The sequence below is a fragment of the Canis lupus genome, chromosome 3, assembly GCF_048164855.1.
Source record: "Canis lupus baileyi chromosome 3, mCanLup2.hap1, whole genome shotgun sequence".
Lineage (NCBI taxonomy): Eukaryota > Metazoa > Chordata > Mammalia > Carnivora > Canidae > Canis > Canis lupus.
Genome location: NC_132840.1, coordinates 18,485,727 through 18,506,079, shown reverse-complemented (window position 1 = coordinate 18,506,079; position 20,353 = coordinate 18,485,727). Strand labels below are relative to the sequence as shown.

Below are 20,353 nucleotides of genomic sequence, written 5' to 3'. Positions count from 1 at the left end.
ACACGCTCTGGTGCCTGAGGTCACAGGACAGGGTCAGGGGCAAACCCTGAGGTTTTCCTGGACAGCTCCAAGGTCACCAGTCAGCGCCAGAGTTTCTAAGAAAACTTTAGATGCTTTTAGTCCCTTCCCAATCTATGATGCTGGGGGCTTTTGATGCACTACAGAGCAATTGCATTCAGCCAAAGGCCTGCATGACATCAGGTGTCACTGGATTAAAAGGATGCTGCCTTCAGGAAGCTGACAGTTGAGCAGGGAGCAGGAACACATGCAGGGGAAGCAGCAGCCATGATAAAACGGAGGGGGCCGATGGAACAGGCATCCACTGAGCACTTACTATGCCGGCACTCTTCTAAACTCTTCTAAGCTCCCCATCTATGATCTTCTTTACCCTTAGGTCAGCTTGGGAGGTGGCTACTATTATCCCCCTCTTATAGATGTGGAAACAGAACTGGACCATGCCCTTGGCCACAGGCCCTAATATCAAGCGTCTGAATCCAACAACAGTGGCCAGCACTTGCAACTACGTTACTTGATGACAGTGAGGGCCCTGTTGGGGACCGACCTGGGGAGACAGGGTCTTTAGCGTCTCCATCTCCACCACGGGTTCCATAGGGGGGGTAGGGTGTGTGCTGCTCCCCAATCCTCAACATAGATTCCTTCAAGCAAGGCTGCCCTGAACGTGGACGAGGGCATGCCGGGGCTGGATGAGGGCTGAGATCCAGCCAGGGCTTGGCTCTCCTGGCCCAGAGGGGGCCCTGCTTACCACCAGGGCATTAGAAGAGAGCAACACCTAACCTAAGCCCTAACCTAAGCCCCTCACTCCTGCAGTGCACCTGCTGGCAGGACCCACACATACACCTCCTGGTGTAAGAGCATCTTTTTTATATCTTTTCTGGTGGTGTGGTTCAACTAGCTCCAAAAGGCAGACAGACCCAATGCATGGCCCTGGGTGGGGCTTCAGTCAAGCAGAAGGAGGCCTTCTTAGAAGAGCGCTGTAGCCAGGTAGCCTCCCCACCAGCCCTCTCTCTCTCCTCGCCACATTCCCGCCACCCCCCCCCCCAAAAAAAACGCTTTACTTCTGACAGGCTGCTTCATTTTCCTCACACCAAAACTTTCTAATGCTAATTTTTCTTTCTTTATTTTATTGGCATGATGCAATTCTCCTTTCAACAACCCAGATCTCTGAAGTCCTGAGTCATCAAGGCAGGCACAGCAGGGGGGCCGATCTAGGGATCAAAGGGGTGGGAAGCCTGCTAATGGTCTGGCCAGCGGGATTTCCTTCCAGGGTCCCTGCTGGAGAGCCCTGCTACTTGGCCCCATGCCAGGCCAGACACAGGCATCTGGGCTCCTGCAGCCCCCACAAAGTTCTCCTTACTCCCTCTGTGCTGGGTTCTGGTGGATCCAGGTGACCAGCTCCCAGCTCTGCCACGGGCCAGCGCACAGCCAGGGCTTACTCTGTCAAACAGAGCCCCTCAGGGTGGGTAGGATATTAAATGAGCTAACTGGGGTTTCAACCAGGACTGGTGCCCCCAGGGGACACGGGGCAATGTTTGGCCATTACAACTATGAGGAGCATCTAGTGGTTTGAGGCCTGAGATGCTCTACATCCTGAAATGCCCAGGATGGCCGCTCCACAAAGAATGATCTGGGCCCTGATATCAATAGGCACAAAGTTGGGATCCCTGGGTGGCGCAGCGGTTTGGCGCCTGCCTTTGGCCCAGGGCGCGATCCTGGAGACCCGGGATCGAATCCCACGTCGGGCTCCCGGTGCATGGAGCCTGCTTCTCCCTCTGCCTGTGTCTCTGCCTCTCTCTCTCTCACTGTGTGCCTATCATAAAAAAAAAAAAAAAAAAAAAAAAAAAAAAAATAGGCACAAAGTTGAAACACTTGGAGATAATGGTCCTAATGACTTAGTCTTTACGAACAAGACCTAATCCCTGCTTGCTGTGCAAAGGATCTCATGGGTGCCTTACATACTCATCTAGGAAAAGCACAGAGGCCAACCCCCCCTCAAATGTTCATATGCATGACTTCTGGGAGGCTGGGATCATGGGGAGAAATTTTGCTTCTTTGTTCTATAAGATCATCATCCCTGAGTGATTGTTTTCATTTTACAAGTGCAAACATGAACAGCCAGTAGAGAAGGCTGATAGGCAAAGAGGCAAGGGGCATCAGGCTGGGAAAGGGAGCCCTCACTGGGGGGTCAGGGAAGACTCCAGGGGCTGCTGGCCTCCACCGAAGCAGAGAGAAGAGGTGCTGTGCCAGAGCTCCGAGGTACAGGTAGTGGAGCCGGATAGCAGGCAGGGCAGGGCAGGACGTGCACTCCCAGTGGACTTCACGCTCACCGTAGTCAGGTCATCACAGCCAGCTCTGATGGACACCTCCTCAAGGCCAGGCCATCTCAGGCTAGGAAAGTAAGACTCCCCAGGGCTCAGTCCACCATCCTGAGATTGGGATGGGGCATGTGAGAATGTCCACCTGGGCTCTCCCACAGACAGGCCTGCAGGAGATGGCTGCACCCCTCCAGGGCGAAGAAACACTGTGCTGTCCCCAAACACACACCTCTACTCCACCACTGCAAGGCCCTCCTCTCAGCGTGGAACCCCAGCCTGGCCGCTCTGGGTCTTTCTCACCGTCGCTCTTCAGCCCTGCTCCCAGGATACCCACAGTTACTTACACTCTGGAGCCAGACAGCCTGGGTTCAAATCCCGGCTCCAACTATTACTAGCTGTGTAACTAGTGATATCATCTCCCTGGGCCTCAGTATGCTCATCTGTAAAACAGGGGAAACAGGAGCAACACCTCACAGGGGCATCATGAAGATTAAACAAGCTCACCCTGCCCAGGAGGCATGGCAGCACGTGGGGAAGGTCTTCAGCTCTGAATGTAGGTTGTCTGGGTTCCAGATGTATAGCCTGAGACTCTCAGAGCTTCAGTTTCCATGTATAAACAGGAACCCCGGAGGCTGATGTGAGCATAAATGCACAAATACATCCAAGGGACTCTGCATGTGGGACTCTGCATCCATCGGATACCACAGACTGACCCTGCTTGGGTCCCCAAGCCTAGCAGCCACCAGAACACAAGGACAGTTTAAGTGCTTTCAGCTTCCCCACTCCCAAAGCAAGCCTCGGTCACAGGGCCATGACACATGAATCAACCAGAGCAAGAGATGGATGTCAGCCAAGTCACTGTTCCCCTTTCCAAAGGGGCAGCCCTGCCCCACCACCTCATAGCCCGCCAGCCCTAGACCCCACTGCAGATCCAAAGCAAACCACCACTCCTGCCCCAGGCCTCAGCCTGACAGTGCTACCTTCCTAAGAACCCCAGGACCAGGCTGGGGCTGGAGGGAAGGTTCCAGAAGGGTAGCCTTGGGAGCTAAAGCTGACAGGGGAGGTTTCAGGTCCAGGGCTTAGAAAGTATCAAAGGCCTCTGATGGAAGCCCATCAGGAGCTCCCGGCTGGCCAGCTGAGCCTGGCAGCCTCACGGGTAAGGCAGCAGGCCAGGAACCCTTGGGCCTGTGTCCACCCCTGAGGCTGGCTGTGCACACCATGTGCCACATAGGTCCACTGCACACACCATCTCGTCTGCCTCGGCAGTCCTGGAGGGGAGAGCAGTGTAAGTGTGATATGCCTGTCACGCAGAGAGCCAGAGACACACAGGGTCACAGGGTTGGAGGATGGAAGTCTAAGCACAGCTCTTCCCTCTCCCCTTCCAATAAAGAAGAACCAACCAACTATGAGCAAAGTCATTCCCTCGCTCCTTCACTCGCTCATCTGCTCATCTAGCCAAAGAATATTTGCTGAGAAGCCAGGCCTCAATGTCCCCATCTGTAAACTGGACAGAGAAACGGTATGTCATTGGGCTGCACAGGGATCACCGATGTCACCACCTGGCACAGCACCTGGCAAAAGGAACACTCAAAAGTTCTTGCCACCATGGTCACTATTGTGACAGACACCTGGCCCGGGTGACTCAGATCCCTGCACTCACAAAGCTTCCACTGGGGGCGATCCCAGACTCCCAGCTGGCAGCCAGTCTCCTGTCTCTCTGCAATGTGACCAGGGCGCTCTTGGCCTGACCATGCCCTGGTGAATCCAGCACCAACCTCGCCCTGACCTGTGGCTCCCACTCTGGAAAGTGATCCCGTCTCCACTTCAGTCTCCTACTCTCCAGTGGTGCACGCTGCTCAGGGAGAATGACACAGGCCACCCAGAATGTGCCCCAGGGGGTCTGGCCTCGCCCTCCTTGCTTACCTCTCCCCTTGTCGGTTCCCAGCCTTGGCCCCCACCCCCATCTCTGCCCATCTCAATCCTGGGTCTGTCTAGAAGTGTCTCTCCTGCAAAGTCCTTCCTGAAAACACCTGCCCTTTTGACGGCACTTCCTCCTCCCTCCAAATAGCAAGACAAGACACAGACCTCTCTGACTTCTAGTGCATCAAAGTTTGTAGTGTACCCCAGTGTAAGTGAGCCCTGGGGACCGAAGACGAGATCTGACTCTGTAAGTGCCATCCCTGGGAGCACTCACTTTGTAAGCACAGTACCAGGGAGCACTCACTGGCAAACGCAGTACCCGGGAGACTCCCTCTGCACACACAGTGTCTGGTACTCGACTCACAAACTTAGTGCCTGGTGCTTACTCTACAAATACTTGGCATTCACTTCCCAACACCAGTTCCCTGAACTCACTTGACAAATTCACAAAGGAATGTCTGCCAAACACCAGCAAACACTAAACTGATAAGCCCACTGATTCTTAACTAAGATGTTTCTGCAAGAGTCTGAAATAATTTTATATATATATCCGCTGGATGTGCATAGATTCACGGACATGCACACCCACGCTGGGGGCACACACCTGCCTTTGCTTCTTCGCTCAACTCTTTGCACACAGTAGGCAGTCAATAAATGTTACTGTAACCATGACTGCACTACTCCATTCTTTGCAATACATTTGCTTAGCCTATTTTATTCTCTACCAGAGAGAAGACTGCAAACTTCCTGACCCACCACTAAGCTCAAACCAGGAACAAGAAGAGCTCATGGCATTTGCATTTCCTTTCCAGAGAAGCAAGACCTCCAGACCTTTGTGGCATCCCAGCAATTCTGGGGGGAGTCCTCATCATTCCACGGCCTCCTTTCTCCAGAACCCAGCTTCCCTGAGCTCAACGGCTGTCATATGACAGAGGTGTGAGCTGCAGAGTGGCCAAACCTACCAACAGCTCAGCCTGGGACTCTCACCCTCTCCCCATCACCCATTCCGTGAGGCCCCCGAGGGCAGCCAGTGACACCACAAGAAGTAGCCAGGTGCCGAGTAGGCCAGAATCCCCCACCAGACTGATGAGAACAAGAAATAAGCCATGCTGCGTGAAGCCACCCAGATTTGGGGGCTGGTTGTTACAGCAGAGAGTGAACCTACCCCGACTGATGCCCAGCCCCATTCACACGGATGGCTCCACTGGCCCTTGGAGCCTCACGCTAGCATGTGCCACTGATCACATCCACCTGGCCCAGACAGTGAGCCAAAGAGGGGCCAGGCAGGCTGGGCCTGAGTTTCTCCAGATTGTACCTCCTGTCTGCAGCTTTTCCGGGCCTTTAAGAGCTTGGGACTGGCTCAAGACACCTGGAAAACAACCATAAGTTCCAGTGTTATCTTCCCTCTCCTGATGACCCCACCTGAGCTAGACCCAACCAGCCCAGGGACTGGAGAATCCAGCTCTTCTGCTTCCCTCCAAAGGGAGTTTACTCAGCCTAATCTGCTTATATGCTTTCTTGATATCATTTCTGATAGCAGCTTGAAAACAGCAGGAAAGCAAAGAAAAAGGAAGACTGAAGGCACAGGAAGGTTCTAGAAGGCACTGGAAGGTGCTGGGAGGCAGGAGTCCTGGGTGTGAATCCCGGTCTTGCTGCTGAGTCATTTGTAAGGGTCTCTGGGCAACATACTTCCCTTCACCACTTCCCCCGATCCCCACCAAAATGCCAGAGGCAAATTCAATAATTCACATGCTCTAGGTCCTCGGACCTTTGTAACTCAAAATGGACAAAGGCAGCTGGCTTTTAAGTTTTGTTTTATAATTTAAGAGTCTCTGACAGCACTGCTCCAAAGCTATTCGCTTTTGAGAGGGAGCTGGGCTAACTAACACACACACACACACACACACACACACCCCAGAAGCACTAAAATGAAAGTTCCATGGGGTGGGGAGCTCCCTGTATGCCTAACACCTAACACTAGATTCTGGGTGTTCATAAATATTTTGAATAGATGATAACAGCTCCTAGAAAACAGGGGTAATAACAATTGCACAGCATTTACTAAATGCCAGCCACTTTACTAGGTGATTTCTAAGTATGATCCAGCCTCAGGGCCTTTGCACTTGCCACTCTCTCTGCCTGGGATGCTCTCACCCACTTCCCTGACTGCCATGTGCAAAGCAGCAAGGATGCCAGTCCCCAGGCTCTGAACACCCAATCTACCTGCCTGCTTTGTTTCCCCTAGGACCTCTGTTACCACCAGCCAAATTTTGTATCTCCTTGTTTAGTGGTTTATTATCTTCATTCATCCCACCAACAGGCAGTTCTAGAGGGCAGGGTCTTGTTTTCTTCAAAGTGCCTAGAGCACTTTGTTGAATAAATGTGTGAATGAACTATCATGACTTACCTCACTTAACCTCACAGACATCAAGGCTAAAAGGAAATCCCCACAATCTGAATTTTTCAGGTAAATACAGACTGTTAGGCGGGTCACCTCCCAGCTAGGAAGCTGCAGGGTGGGGACTCCAGCTCATCTGTCTGACCACTCCACTGGGTCTGGCTGCTCCCCTGCAGCTACCACCCTGCACAGCCCAACACTGACACACCTGCACGTGGCAGGTATAACTGGCCACTGAACACAGGCACCAATGTCTGCACCAGAAATGTTTCCTCAGAGATCTCCTTTGCCTCAGTACACAGGGACACCACACACACACATACACACACACACATACACACACACACACAGGCCTCATCACCCTTCGGTTATGGCTCTGCTGATGTCAGCAAAGCTTCCTTTCAAATGGTGCACCGCCTCCCTCGGCGCCCCGTTGAACTCACTGGGTGCTTTGTCACCAGGGCCAGGAGTGGGGAAGAGACATTCTCACTTCCTCCCTTTCTCTACCACGGGGCGGGCAGCCTGGCTCCCATCCTGGGGAAGCAGGAAGTCTAGGGATAGACACGATGCTCTCAGGTGGAGCAGGAAACAGCCAGCCTGGGCCACACAGACTCTTGTCCTCGAGCCATAGGTCAGCGTGACTGCTCAGAGCACCCCCCTCACCTGTGGTGAGGGGCGGGGGCCAGGTCTCTACACCGTGGCTCGTGGCTGGTGACTTGAAGCCAGATGGAAGTAGGGCTGTAGGCAGCAATGACCCCAGGCAACACTCCCTTTCCCCCTCTGAGGGAAAGTCAGCTCCTCCTTGCAAAGATTTCTGGGACTAAATATTTGAACACCCACCAAAGAAGCAAAACACATCCAAAAAATCAAAACGGGAACAACTCCACTGAATAAAAATGGCAAGTGTCTTGTTTCAAACGGCAAAAAATTGGGTCTATCCTCAATGTCCAACAACAGAAGATGGTCTACCAGCATCATGTCGCACTTCAACAACAGAGCACTACACAACCGTGACAAAGAATCAGGCAGCTGTGCATGCACAGATCTGTAATCATCTCCAAAAAATGCTGTCCAGTGACCAATCACAGCCTACAACGGTATGTAAACGCCCAGAATGATCAGCAAGGATACATAAGAAATGAGGAACAGGGTGAGCCTACAAAGAGGCGAACCAGGGGACTAGGGGGGCCTGAAAACTCGTTTTTTCCTGATATGCCTTGTACCATCTGCATTTGATGCGCACATTATTGTTGCAATTAAAAAAAGAGAGCTTTGTGGGGTGTTTTGTTTTGTTTTTTTAAAGAAACTAGACTGCGTTCCTGAGGAGCCTTCCTTAAATTGCTTTCAACAATCTCAATGCCTTCAAATACACCAGATCTGCTAAGTACCCCTAACTTTCCCAAGCGCACTGCTCATCGAAGGAGACTTTTCTCTGGAGACTGCCCACTTTTAAATAGCAACAGTCCTTTCTACTTGTGCAGAATTTCAAGAAGCTCTCTTGGGGCAATTAAGAAAACGCAAATTGGAATATTGGCCCCTGCTCACATTCCTACCCTATGCTGGCTGTCCTACTAGGTAGGACTCTGAATAATCTCCAAAACTTACAGAAACTCTACAAATGAGGTAGGATTCCACCATCCCCCAGATGGAAAGAAAGCAAGGCCCACCAAGGGAAAGCAACGTGCTAAATAAAAGTCACACAGCCAGGAAATCACAACCTCAGAATTAAGACCCAGCTCCATGTGACAGCAAAGCCCAGGCTGGTTCTGCCCCTTGGTGGGGACGCCCTAAACCATATCACATTGCCTCACTTTATCTCATTTAATCCTTTAATCGAAGGCATAATTCAACCACCTCAAATGTCTATTCCACCAAAACACCACGAGGGTGCCATCCACGTGGTCTAAGCCTGGCCGGCCTGGAGAAGAAGCCACCCTGGTTCCCCAAGGCTGGCCATAAGGAACCGTGAGACAGCTTGGGGTCTCAGGACAACACACCGCCAGGCTACCCTAATGCCCTCTCCCACTGCCAGGAGAGTCGGCGGGTGCAGGAGCAGGAAGTGCCAAGCCAGAAACCACTTGTAGGCCAAGGAGCCCAAGCCAGTAGCACACGCCTGTCTCCATCGCCAGTTTGGCAGCAAAGCCCAGCCACACGCCATGAAACCGTCCACCTGGACTGGCACGATTTTGCTCATGGCCAGAGAGAGCACCTCCACATGTACTAGGCAAATGGCAGCATCAAAACTTACTCCCTCCTTAAAATGCATTTATTTATTATAACCTGAGAAAGGCAGAACATGTTTGCTGTTTACGGAGAATTTAGATTTTTTTTCCTCCTCTCTGTCTCCGGCCCCACCCCTCCACTGCTCCAATCAGACATGTTACCCGGGAAACAAACTTGATAGACTCCAAAATCTTATGACAAATGGTACTGCAAGAAAAAAAAAAAATTATTTCTGTTTACTCACTGCCACAGAAAACATCAAATAAGCCAAAGGCGGGAAGGATGGACAGAAAGGAGTGGGGCAAGTGACAAAGTGGAAAAAAACCGAACACGCGTGCGCATGCACACGCAGACATGTCCCCGTGGGACCTGTGACTACCCTGGAGGACACAGACTTTAATTCTCAGGCGGGAACCACACTGTGGGGATGGGCTCTCCATTCAGCACTGAACACCCAGCAGGTGCTTAGTTAACAAAATCCTCCAGGTTCAGAAGGTTGCTGTCCCCGAGAGAACATCCGACTCTAGAGACCGACAAGGACTGAGGCGACTTCGCTTTTCCTCACCATGATAAAAAGCCCAGAAACATTGCAATCGGGGCTGCAGCATGGAGAAAATTTAAAAACAAGTCACTGAGGAATTAAGGCTTGAAAAGAAAGAAGGCCACTGTCACCTGAGCTCCAGTCCCCGACCTGTTTGGTCAAGGAATAAACGACTTTTCGGGCTGGACCCACCATTCTGAGCTGCCATGTGCTGCATGTAATAAAATAAGGTGAAAGAAAAGGTAGGCAGCTTATTTGTGCTTCTTCGGTGCAGAGAAACAAAGCACGCAGACAAAAGCCCTCTTCCAGCGGACAAACATGTCTAGCAGGTGATCAAATTCAACCCACACATGAGAACAGCAAAATGGATTCTGGTCTTGGGGACTCGGCTGCTTCTGCAGAACTCCTGGCCCTTGGCTACAACCCACACTACAGTCAGCAGCCACGAAAAGCCCAAGGAGGCTGGGGGAATGAGAAGTCTGGATGCAAAAGGGGAATGAGGCACCACGTCTAGGCCGTGGTCTGGGCAGGCCTGCAGGTGTGGTCGTGTGTACCCCGGGGAGGAGGCCGACGCCTCCCCATCACCCCTCACGTGTCAGCCAGGTCACTGTAGCCTTTGTGTTTCCTTCTTTGTTTATGAGCACTGGGGATCCAAAGTCTCGAGCAGAGTGCATCAGGCCCAGCGCTGTCACAGGCCGCGTCAGGCACTCTGCTGGCTCTGCAAGGATTTAATCAGTAACTGGCCCGGGAGACTGGCACAGGGGCAAGCTCCAACCTGACCCCACAGAGGCCAAAGTTTACGGCCAGGCCAGGGGGCTACGAGGCCAGCCCCCAAAGGCCCCAGACGGAGCCCATCCCCCCAGCGGGGAATCAACTGAGGTCCACCTGGGAGGGTGTACCCAGCTGGAGCAGCCTACCGGGGCGGGCTGGGAGCTCCCCATGTGCTTGCACCCTAGCCTGATGCAGCTGTGGTCCTGGAAGCCTTTATCTCTGACAACGATCCAGTTAATTGGATCAGTGTAGACAGACTCCAAAGATGGTTTGGGCAGGAGTGTATTTGGTTTGTTTATCGGTTTGAATCCAGATCAATCACTCTGAGCCTTGTTCCCGAAGCCCACACAATTAACTAGATAATTACCAGATGGTTCTGAGCTGGGCTGTGCAGACGGGTTAATACATGGATGATGTACATTTCATGGAACGATAAGGCCTGATAAGGAACATACCGGATCTATCGGCAGCTTGAGGCTGGGCCAGGGGACTCTGCAAAGCCACTGGGCTGCCCAGGGCTTCTGTTGTAGTGAACTACACTCAAATTCACCTTTGTTTCATTTGGGCTAATATTTCTCAACAGTGTGCTTGGGCCACAGTATAAAATGCAGACAGATTACATAATGCCCAGGCCTCAGGGAAGCCCTTCAGGGGCTGCTTTGCTTCCCCAGAGCCTGGACACCAACCAGGTGTCTCATGATGGGACAAGGGCCCTGGTGCAGTTCCAACCCCACCTCTGCCCTGGAGGCCACCGCCACAGCCGGGACTGCCCTCAGCAACCCCCTCCACACTCACAGGGGCTGGCACAGAGAGCACCTGTGCCCCCGGGGGAGCCCACTATCGCAAAATCCAAGGACACCCCCTGCTCAGAGGGGTTGGTGGCCACAGGCAGAGGAAGGCAGATTTGCCAGCCCACTGGACACTTGCTCATAGCTCCTCCTTCCACATTTCCAACACCAGAACAGGGTTCTGCTGAGACAAATCTGCTCCACGGATGGCCCTCAGTCCCCCGTCCTGAAAATCACAGCTCCTCTCCAGAGAGGCCCAAGCCATGAAGGTGCCACCCACCTCAGTGGGTGAAGGTGGTGCCGGGGCCTCTCGCTGCTTAAGAAACCAGTGGCCAGCCTCAGTCTCTGTTCTCTTCCTCTCTCTCTCCTATATACCTCTTGAGCAATCAGAGTAAGTTGGGGGCGGGGGGGGGGGGGCTCCAAGGCTGGCTTCCCCCAGACCACAGCCAGCAGCAGCAACAGCAGCAGCGCACACTCGGGGCTTCTCCCATGGAGGGTCCCTGTGCCTCTCAACAACTTCCTCCCTCTCCCAGCTCCCCTTCATGTTGGGGGGAGAAGGGTGGTGGTGGCCAGAAAAACAACAACGCACCCCTCTCCCCAAAGCAGGGGAAAATTCTGAAGCCAGAACTGGGGGCTCCTGATCCCAGGCAGGGAACTACTGAGGGCACTGCTTCCTCCCTGAAACACTGCGTGCTGGTGAATTCTCTAAGGTTCTCCCTCCATCAAACGAAAAGCCAAACGCCAAGGCCTGTGGCTCCGGACGGGTTTAAGAACATGTATGAGCCTGAACCCGGGACAGACCGCTTCGCGGCAACCAGCGATCCTCCCTGAGGAAGAAGTCTTTGCAGATACTGCACCAACCTGCCCACAGGAAAGAAAAAAAAAAAAAAAATAGGTGTTCTGAGCACGTCGGACCCAAAATTCAGAATAAGAGTCCTCGTGTGCTTCAATGCTTTCGGTAGGGGGGAGTGGTTTCAATGAGTAGGGCTTCTTCTGCTAACTTTTCCCCCTCCCCATTCCTTGGAGTGTATGTCACGGCCTGTGACATACTGCCAAGGGAACATGGATCCCGGGGAAATGTCTACACACGCTACACGTTTGTGACATGCCATGTAAGCGACACCCTGTTTCCTGGCTGGGTTTTCTTGGCACAGGTGTGGGCAGGCATTGGATTCTGCTGCCACCACCACCACCGCCACCGCCACCACCACCACCACCACCACCACCACCACCCCTCCAACAACTGTGCTTAGTAAACAGGATCACGGCCACTCCAGGGGGAGTGTGCATTCTGGGGAAGACCTGCCAGCCATCCGGGGGACGGGATCCCCTCGGCAAGGCTCAGGCCCGAGCAGAGCTGGTGCTTTAAACTGTCCTTGTTGCAAAACACAAAGCATCCTGCTCAGGCTCCTGCCCGCCACCCCCCATCCCCTGCGACCCCACCACCGCTGTCTTCCACCTTGCAGACTGGATTTCAGAAGCACAGGATGACTTCTCTCCTTCTCATCCAGCGGACCCAGTCCCAGCCATATATTCGAAACAATAACAATAACAAAATAAACCCGGCAGCAGAGCGCACGTATACACACACTCCAGACAATGCGAGAGCCGGGCCCCACAGGCCAGCTTCCACTCCAGAACTTGGCCGCCCCTCGGCGGGGAGGGGGGTCCGGGACCCCTGCCCTCCCCTGCCCTCCCCTCCCCACCTCCCAGCCTCTCAACGTGCCCAAGAGATTTTTCACAGAAAGGGAAGCAGCCGGTCTTGCCTCCCAGCCTGGGCAGGAAAAAGGCAGTGGAGCCCAGAAAGGGACGGGCTTCTGGAAATCCTCTGGGTTTGGGGGTTTCGAGGTTGTTAGGTTTTCCTTCTTTATTTGCGGGCTTGTTTCGTGCCCCCCCCCCGCCCCCGGCGCAGGTCGAGACGGGCCCCGCGGGCCTTGGGCGAGCCCCCCGGGCCCGGGCTGCGGCGGGCCGGGTGCTGTGCAGAGTTCGAGGTCCGGGTCCCCGAGCGCGGGGGGCGCGGGGGGCGCGGGCGGGGGGCGCGGGCGGGGGGCGCGGGGGCTCCGGGGGCGCGGGGGGCGCGGGGGGCCGGCGCGCGGGGCGACTCACCGTGGCGGACGCCAGGCTGTTGTCGGCCAGCGTTAGGTGGTGCGGCTCCCAGCGCCTCAGGAATTTCGAGGTGAGGATCTTGCTGAGGAAGGTCCGCGGGTGCCGGATGACACAGACCTGGATGTCGCCCTCCTGCAGCAGCTTGTACCTCATCCCGTTGCACAGCAGGAGGGCCCGGCGGCACGGCACGGCGCCCGGCTTGGCGCCCTCGGGGGCCGGCACGTCGCCCCCCAGCAGCGGCTTGGTCTCCTCGATCTGCCGGGGGTCGCCGCCGCCGCCCGCGCTGCTGGTCAGATCCATGGCCGGCCGGGCCGGGCCGGGGGCGGGCAGAGGGGGCTGGCCGGGGCTGCCGGGGCGGCGGGGCCCCCGCGCGGCGGCCCGCACCCCCCCACCGCCCAGGAAGGTGGGGGGCGTGGGGCTGGGGGCGGCGGGCGGCGGGCAGCGGAGGGCGGCGGCGGCGGGGGGCGGCGGGGGGCGGCGGGGAGCGGCGGGGAGCGGCGGGCGGCGGGCGCTTCCTCGCGGCTCCGCTTCCTCCTAGCTCGTCGGGTGCATGGTCGCGGCGGCGGCGGCGGCGGCGGCGGCGGGGGCCGGGGCGGGGGCCGGGGCGGGGGCCGGGGCCGGGGCGGCGGGGGCCGGGGCGGCGGCGGGCGTGTCTCGGCCCCGCCGCGCGCTCGTGTGTACAGTACGTGTGTCTGGGCGGCCGTCCGCGGGCGAGTGTGCGGCGGGGGCCGCGGGGGCCGGCTCAGTTGAGAGATTGCAGAAGCCGCTCGGCGCCCGCGCGATTGGTCCCCGCGGGGTCATGTGCCCGCCCCTCTGACGTCAATGGCGGCAACGGCGGCGGCCGCCGCGGCTCCGGCCTCTCGCAGGCGGGGTCGGCCGCCGGGCCCGGCCGCGAGGGCCCGAGGGCGGCCCGACGGGAGGGGCGGCCCCCGGGGAGGGGGCGGCGGCGGACGAGCCCCCGCGGCCCCGGCCTGCCCCGCCCCGAGCGCGGGGGTGGGCGGGGGCCGCGGGGGCGGGGCGCGTGACGTCACGGCCAGCCGCGCCCCCGCGGGTGCCCAGGCGGGTGCCCGGGCGGGGGCCGGGGCGGGGGCCGGGGCCGGGGCCGGGGCTCGGCGGGTGCGGAGCGGAGCGGCCCGCCCCGGGCGGCCAGGACCCGGACGGCCAGCGCCCCGGGACGCACGGACGCGGCGGCCCGAGGTGCGGCCAGGTGCAAGCCCGGGGCGGGCGGCGGGACTGCGCGGCCCCCGACACCCCTCCACGCCCAGGCTGTCCACCTGGCTGGCTACAGGGGGCCAAGGCCACGGATGGTTCCTCCAACTGAGACTGTCCTCTCAGTCATCCGGACAATGAGCTCCCGCTGCTGTCTCAGCCGGCGAGACCCCGCCAGCGCCCCCCCCCCCCCCCCCGCCTCTTTACAGAGGTCCGCGGGGCCCTGGGCCTTGTGGTCCCCAGGCGGCCCGGGGAGGGACAGACTGCACCCGCCCCCGCGAGTCTGACCCCACTCTAGGGACCTACACAACGGAGTCCTCTGCCTGCGCCAGCAGCGCCAGCTCTTTGCCTCTCCCCTCAGACCAGGCCCCGCACGAGGCTGGGAGAGAACCCTACTGGAAGCACCCTGGTGTCACCGAGGACCTCCAACTCTGCAACAAGGACATGTCCTTTCTGTCTTCGGGAGAGGCACCTAAAGCCACCCAGCAAATGCTCAGCTTCCCCGCCAGGCTTTCTCACAGCCACACACGTCTGCAGTTAATACCATTGAAACCCCCAGATGTTTGCCTTTTTTGTTAAGTGAAGGTGCCTCCGTAGTGAATATGTGAGCGTGTGAGTGTGTATTGAATTGCACGGTGAATGCTGGCAGTTGGCCCACAGCATCCCTGTCGGGGGAATTAGACCCCCACCCCCCACCCCTCTCCCAAGAACAGACAAGATGGAGGGGCTCCTGGCAAGGATCCGATCCCTGGGCCTGGCCGGGGCTGCAGTGGGGGTGGGGAGGCACATAGGGCCTGTGTCTGGAGAGGGGTAGAGCTGTTCTCTCCTCCTGGCCCCCTGCGGAGGCAGTTAGGTGAGAAAATGGGGAATTGGTCAACCCTCCACCATTTGCTGGCAAATTCTGATCTTCGAACTCTAAAGTTTACAGCCTTGAGAAAATAAGCAAGAAAGGGTCAAGCCCACACCCCCACCTCAGGATATAGATGTGGTTTCAGGGCATGATTGTGACCAAAACCTCCAGGCCATTAAGGGGTGGGGTTAGGCCAGTTGTTCAACCCTTTATTGAGCTCTTCCTGTATGTTAAGTGCTCTGCATGCATACAATTGCTCCTGCTCAGAGCAACCACAATCTAGGTGCCATCACCATCCCCTCTGGCAGGTGAGGGTACAGAGAGGCTGAGTAACTTGCCAGGTGCATTTAGCTCATCAGGCTGAGTCTAGGACAATGTAAAGGCAATGACCACGCTGTGCTTAGGCTACAGGAAAAGAGAGGGGACACCTGATCCAGCTATACTGTGGCCCCGGGGTACATGTACTGACTCCAGGAGGTCTTCAGGAATCAGGTAAAGAAGGGAAAAGGTGCTTCTGGAAGAGGGGATGGCACATACAAAGGTAAGAAGTCGGATAACACTCAGCCTGTCCAGGAAACTACATGCATTTGACAAGGCTTGCAAAGTGCCCCAGGCTTGCAGGGCAGAAGGCTAAAAGGTGACCTGGGGCTGAGTGCCCTGAAATGGGACCAGACCAAGAGCAGTGGAAAGCCGCCACATGGACCATACAAGGGAGTGGGTTGTGGATATCACCTTCATCAGGTCACTGGCCACAGCATGACATGGTCAAGGTTTGCAGAGGAGCAACCTGGAGACAGGGAAGTCAGTGAGGAGGCTGTCAGAGTACCCAGGAGGGAGATGATGGGGGCCAACGTGGAGTCACGGGGTAGGATGGCTCAGAGCAGCTGCTGTCCACTTTAGGGACATCCGCAGACCCTCCTCTCCCCATCCAGGGGGCAAACTCCAGCAGGATGAGATTTACCAGGGAGCAAAAATCCCTGATTTCTTCTAGGACCATTCCAGACATCCTCAGCTGCTGCTTGGGTTCGGTGGTTGATTTGTAAACGTTACATAGGCATATCACGATAACAATGAGCAGCATGCCAAGTGCCAGGTACCATGCCAGAGCTTTCATGTTTGTTCTTTCTCCCCCAGGGAGCCCAGAAGACACAAATCATTATCATCCCCCTCTTAAAGGTGAGGAAGTTAAGGCTCAGAGATGATCAGACACCTGGTGGGAATCCAGCCAAGGTGTGAACCCATAATTCCGTTTGACCTAAAATTCCATGCTTTCCCTCCACTCCTTCTTTGTAATGTTTCCCTGTGCAGGTGCTCAGGGGAAAAGTGTTGAATTGATGTCATCTTTAAATACTACTTCTTGGTTTTTGTTTGAAGTGAGTGACACGGAGCCCCCAAGATGCTGCAAGAAGAGCTCCATGAAGGCAGAAGCCGACAGTTCCTGGCTCACGGCAGAGCTAGCTTAGCGCCTGCACGTGATCAGGCTTAACAAGTATGCAGTGATTGATCAATTGATAGTCACACTCACCTATTCCCCAGTGCTTAGGAATGTGCACGCAATAGGACCGGGTCCGTACACTGGGCAGCGTTGGGACTCGGTGGGTGCTTTGCAGAGCACCTTGCCTCCCACTGTCCCAGGTTCCTGACCTAAAAACCAATGAGTCTAACTGCCAGATTCCATCAGAAGCCCCCCTCAACACCGCTCCCCCCAGCTCCCCAACCTCTGTAGGAGACATAGGCCCAACAAATTTCCATGGATGGATCATGTGCCCTAGTGGTCCTTAAAGCCACCAGACCCAAACTCTCCAAAGAACAAGCGAGGCCCTTCCTGGGCCACATGGGTGGAGAGCCCACTCTGTGGCAAGCACAGTTCTAGGAGCTGAGGTTGCAGTGAACGGCAATAAACTGCCCTCATGCGCTCACATCTCCCCTCCCAGGTGCCTGAAGTCTCCCCTTGAGCTAAGAGGGGAACGACAAAGCTGGCTGCCCACAAAGGAATGTGATGAAGTAGCAAAGTCCCTGGTGGGGGAGGAGAACATGGGGCTGATGGCCAGTCCTAGGAGAGGTCCACCTCAGCCCCCTCCTCTATCACTCCTGCCCCTCCTGGGAGACATGCCTGTAGCTGGGTGGTCTCCTCCTTGGGGTGGTCTCCAGTGGAGATCCCCACCAGCCTTTGCATAGCCCCTTTCTTCTCCTCGCCAGCATGAATGGTGCACAAACCCAACACCCTGTACCCTCTAAGAGGGCAGGGTTCATTCCAGTTTTGCCCATTACTGTGCCCAGTGGTTTACTAGTAAACGTTTAACAGTCAACTTACTGAAAGACGAGAATCTGATTTAGAGCATTTGACTTCCCTGGTGTAAATATTCCCAACATGGCAGTCTTCAAGCTACCAAAGTGCATCACTGAACAAGGAGCTGGGAAGAGATGCATCCATCCCATCATAGTGTATGTCCACATACAGACACAATATCCCAGGGGTCACACCAGCAAACCATGGCTGAGGGGCCAGATTCAGCTCGTGGCTGGCAAAGCATAAAATACCATCTGGCCCTTACAACAGAAAAAATTGGAGAGCCCTGCAATAGGCATAACCTTCAGAACAGAGATACTAATAAAATATAATAGAATGATTAGGAAATGATGAGGTTTAGTACCTTTTAAAAATATAATTTAGGGGCACCTGGATGGCTCAGTGGTTGAGCGTCTCCCTTTGGCTCAGTGTGTGATCCCGGTGTCCTGGGATCAGGTCCCACATCAGGCTCCCTGCAGGGAGCCTGCTTCTCCCTCTGCCTGTGTCTCTCTCTGCCTCTCTGTGTCTCTCATGAATAAATAAATTAAATATTTAAATATACATAAAAAATTTAATTGTAACATTATATAACATAAGCCTGTTTAGTAGCTGTTTGACAACCAACTTGAAAAATTTCTGAGAAACCAACAACCGGCTCTCATGAGCCAGTATAGGGTCAACTCCAAAATGCCCGTGTCTCTAGGGTCCAGCCCAGAGGAGCTACATAGTGATTACTGGTTGACTGGTTCAAAATCAATACCAATATTCAAACTACTAGGCCACACTGCCCTGCTCCATTCTTTCAATTCCATTAAACACCTATCTAGTTGTGCCTCCAGAGTGCCAAGGACTTTGCTAGATAAAGTTAGTTCTCCTTGGATACGTTCCAAGATCCCCAGTGGATGCCTGAAAACACAGATAGTACCAAACCCTATATGGACTGTTTTTTCCTATACACAGATATCAATGATAAAAGTTTAAAAATTAGGCACAGTAAGAGATTAACAACAATGACTAATAATAACATAACAATATAGTGTAATAAAAGTTATGTGAATGTGGTCTCTCAAAATAGCTTGTTGTACCATACTCACCCTTTTTGTGATAATAAGAGATAATAAAATGCCTACATGAGATGAGATGAAGTGAGGTGAATCACATAGACATGTGCTGTAGCGTTGGGCTACTTCTGAACTTTTTTTTTTTTTAATTTTATTTGAGAAAGAGGGAGAGCACAGATGGAGAAGGAGAGGGAGAAGCAGGCTCTCCACTCAGCAGAGAGCCTGACGTGGGACTAGATCCCAGGACCCTGAAATCATGACCTGAGCTGAAGGCAGAAGCTCCACCAGCTGAGCCACCCAGGTGCCCCTACTGTTGATCCTCTGAAAAGATGTCAGAAGGAGGATCATCTGCTTCTGGACAGGGTAATCTCGAGGGTGATCTCAAGTAACGAAGCACGGATAAGGAGGACTTCTGTACTGCAGATCCACTCACACAAGATACTGCCCTCCCAGGGCTCATAGGTGAATGGGGGGAACCTGACACCCCTCCCTTCCAACCACCTGCCCCCCAAAAGAAAAGTATTCCAGGAGAAAAAAAAAGCTCTCTGTCATTCCCTTTCCCAGCTGTGTATATTTTATTGATTTATTATAAAGTGGGGTCCTAACTGAGCCTTTTTCCAGGTCGTAGACATTAAATGAGATCATCAGCATTGGGCTCACAGCCTGGCACAGAGCAGGTGCCCTGGATCCGCGGTAGCCACCTGGCATGGCTACTGTCAGTTTAGAACCGCGCTGACCCGGCCCCGAGCGCTGGCTTTCCATCTATTCCACTCGTCCAGACCTTCCCCACTTGCCCAGTGACTGGCACACTCTCACGAGAGCATCTCTGCAGGGTTTCCAGCCTTGGCACTAGTCATGTTTGGGGCCGGACAGTCCTTCCTGGCAGGCAGCTGTTCTGTGCACCCTGAGGTACTTAGCAGCATCCCTGGCCTCTACCCACACACACTAGTAGCAGCCACAGGCTGTGACAACCAGAATGTCTCCAGACAGTGCCTCGTGTCACCTAGAAGGCTAAATGACCCCCCAGTTGAGAACCTGTGGCTTGAAAGAAGATGTTTTCCCGCCCTGCAGCCGGTACCTGCTGCTTCCCAGGCCTCCTGTGGGCTGCCGTCTACGGGAGCTCATATTGTCCACGCCCAGGCAATCCATGTTCCTCCTCAGATGCCACTTCCCCAGGGGCTGGAGCAGACACAGCTGGCTTCCTCAGGCTGTCAAGGAACACGGGGACCCACAGGATAGAAGAAGTTGCAACCTGTTTGAAGTCGTGTTTTTGGAGCCTCTTTAATGGCATGAGCCCATGCCTGTAATAAAATGCCAAGCACCAAAAGCAGGCAAGAAAATTGTTCTTAAGTGGTCCCAATTTCACACCTACCCATGGCGCTATTTCTTTTGGGGGAACTCTCCGGAAGCTTCGTCTGAAAACTCCGTCTCAAAATTACATCAGCCAGGAGAGCATTCCCAAACCTCATTTTTAACAGGCATGAGACACCAACATAATGGAACACACACTCCATCCTGGTGGCATTTAATGTACTGATCAAATAATAAAATGTGCTTATTCTTCTGCTCTGAGGAGAGGAGTCGTGTTTTCATCCTCAAGTTGATGAACATCCTCCTCCCTCTCCTCTTCTGAGCTGATGTGAAGTCAGCTTATTTTCTAGGCTCATGGTGGGGGGCTGGGAGCAGGTTTCCTCTTCAGCAGTGTGTGATACTGGGTAGCTGAATGATTACTGCACATACCCCCCCAAACTTCTCTGCTTTCAGAGGGCAAAGCTGAGCACCAAAGGAACATGAAGTACCATCCTCTCCCCCCTCCTCTCCTCGCTTTCACTAAATAATTATGTCTGAGGTTAATAAAAAGTA

The 20,353-nt window shown here is 54.7% G+C and overlaps 1 protein-coding gene and 2 long non-coding RNA genes across 7 annotated transcripts in view; 1 reads left to right on the top strand and 2 right to left on the bottom strand.

The window, feature by feature from the left end:
- CMIP (c-Maf inducing protein) overlaps positions 1-13,403 on the bottom strand; it is a 230,119-nt gene extending 216,716 nt beyond the window's left edge. The window contains exon 1 of the mRNA XM_072819413.1: positions 13,081-13,403. Within this exon, the coding sequence (XP_072675514.1) occupies positions 13,081-13,380 (300 nt within the window). The 5' untranslated portion in view covers positions 13,381-13,403. The remainder of the gene's footprint in view (positions 1-13,080) is intronic.
- Positions 1,113-3,727, bottom strand: LOC140629944 (uncharacterized). Of its 4 annotated transcripts, none has more exons than XR_012027722.1 (5): positions 2,838-3,727; positions 2,563-2,648; positions 2,346-2,444; positions 1,711-1,828; positions 1,113-1,226 (listed from the first exon to the last, which is right to left on the bottom strand). It is a non-coding gene; the product is annotated as an uncharacterized lncRNA (long non-coding RNA). The 4 variants fall into 4 exon arrangements; XR_012027721.1 differs by having other exon boundaries at positions 1,113-1,828; positions 2,838-2,965; positions 3,314-3,727; XR_012027723.1 differs by having other exon boundaries at positions 1,113-1,828; positions 2,838-2,965; positions 3,580-3,727.
- On the top strand, positions 13,053-20,055 carry LOC140629945 (uncharacterized). Of its 2 annotated transcripts, none has more exons than XR_012027724.1 (5): positions 13,053-13,150; positions 14,651-14,825; positions 16,274-16,628; positions 18,655-18,952; positions 19,112-20,055. It is a non-coding gene; the product is annotated as an uncharacterized lncRNA (long non-coding RNA). The 2 variants fall into 2 exon arrangements; XR_012027725.1 differs by having other exon boundaries at positions 18,651-18,952.
- The last annotated feature ends 298 nt before the right edge of the window (positions 20,056-20,353 follow it).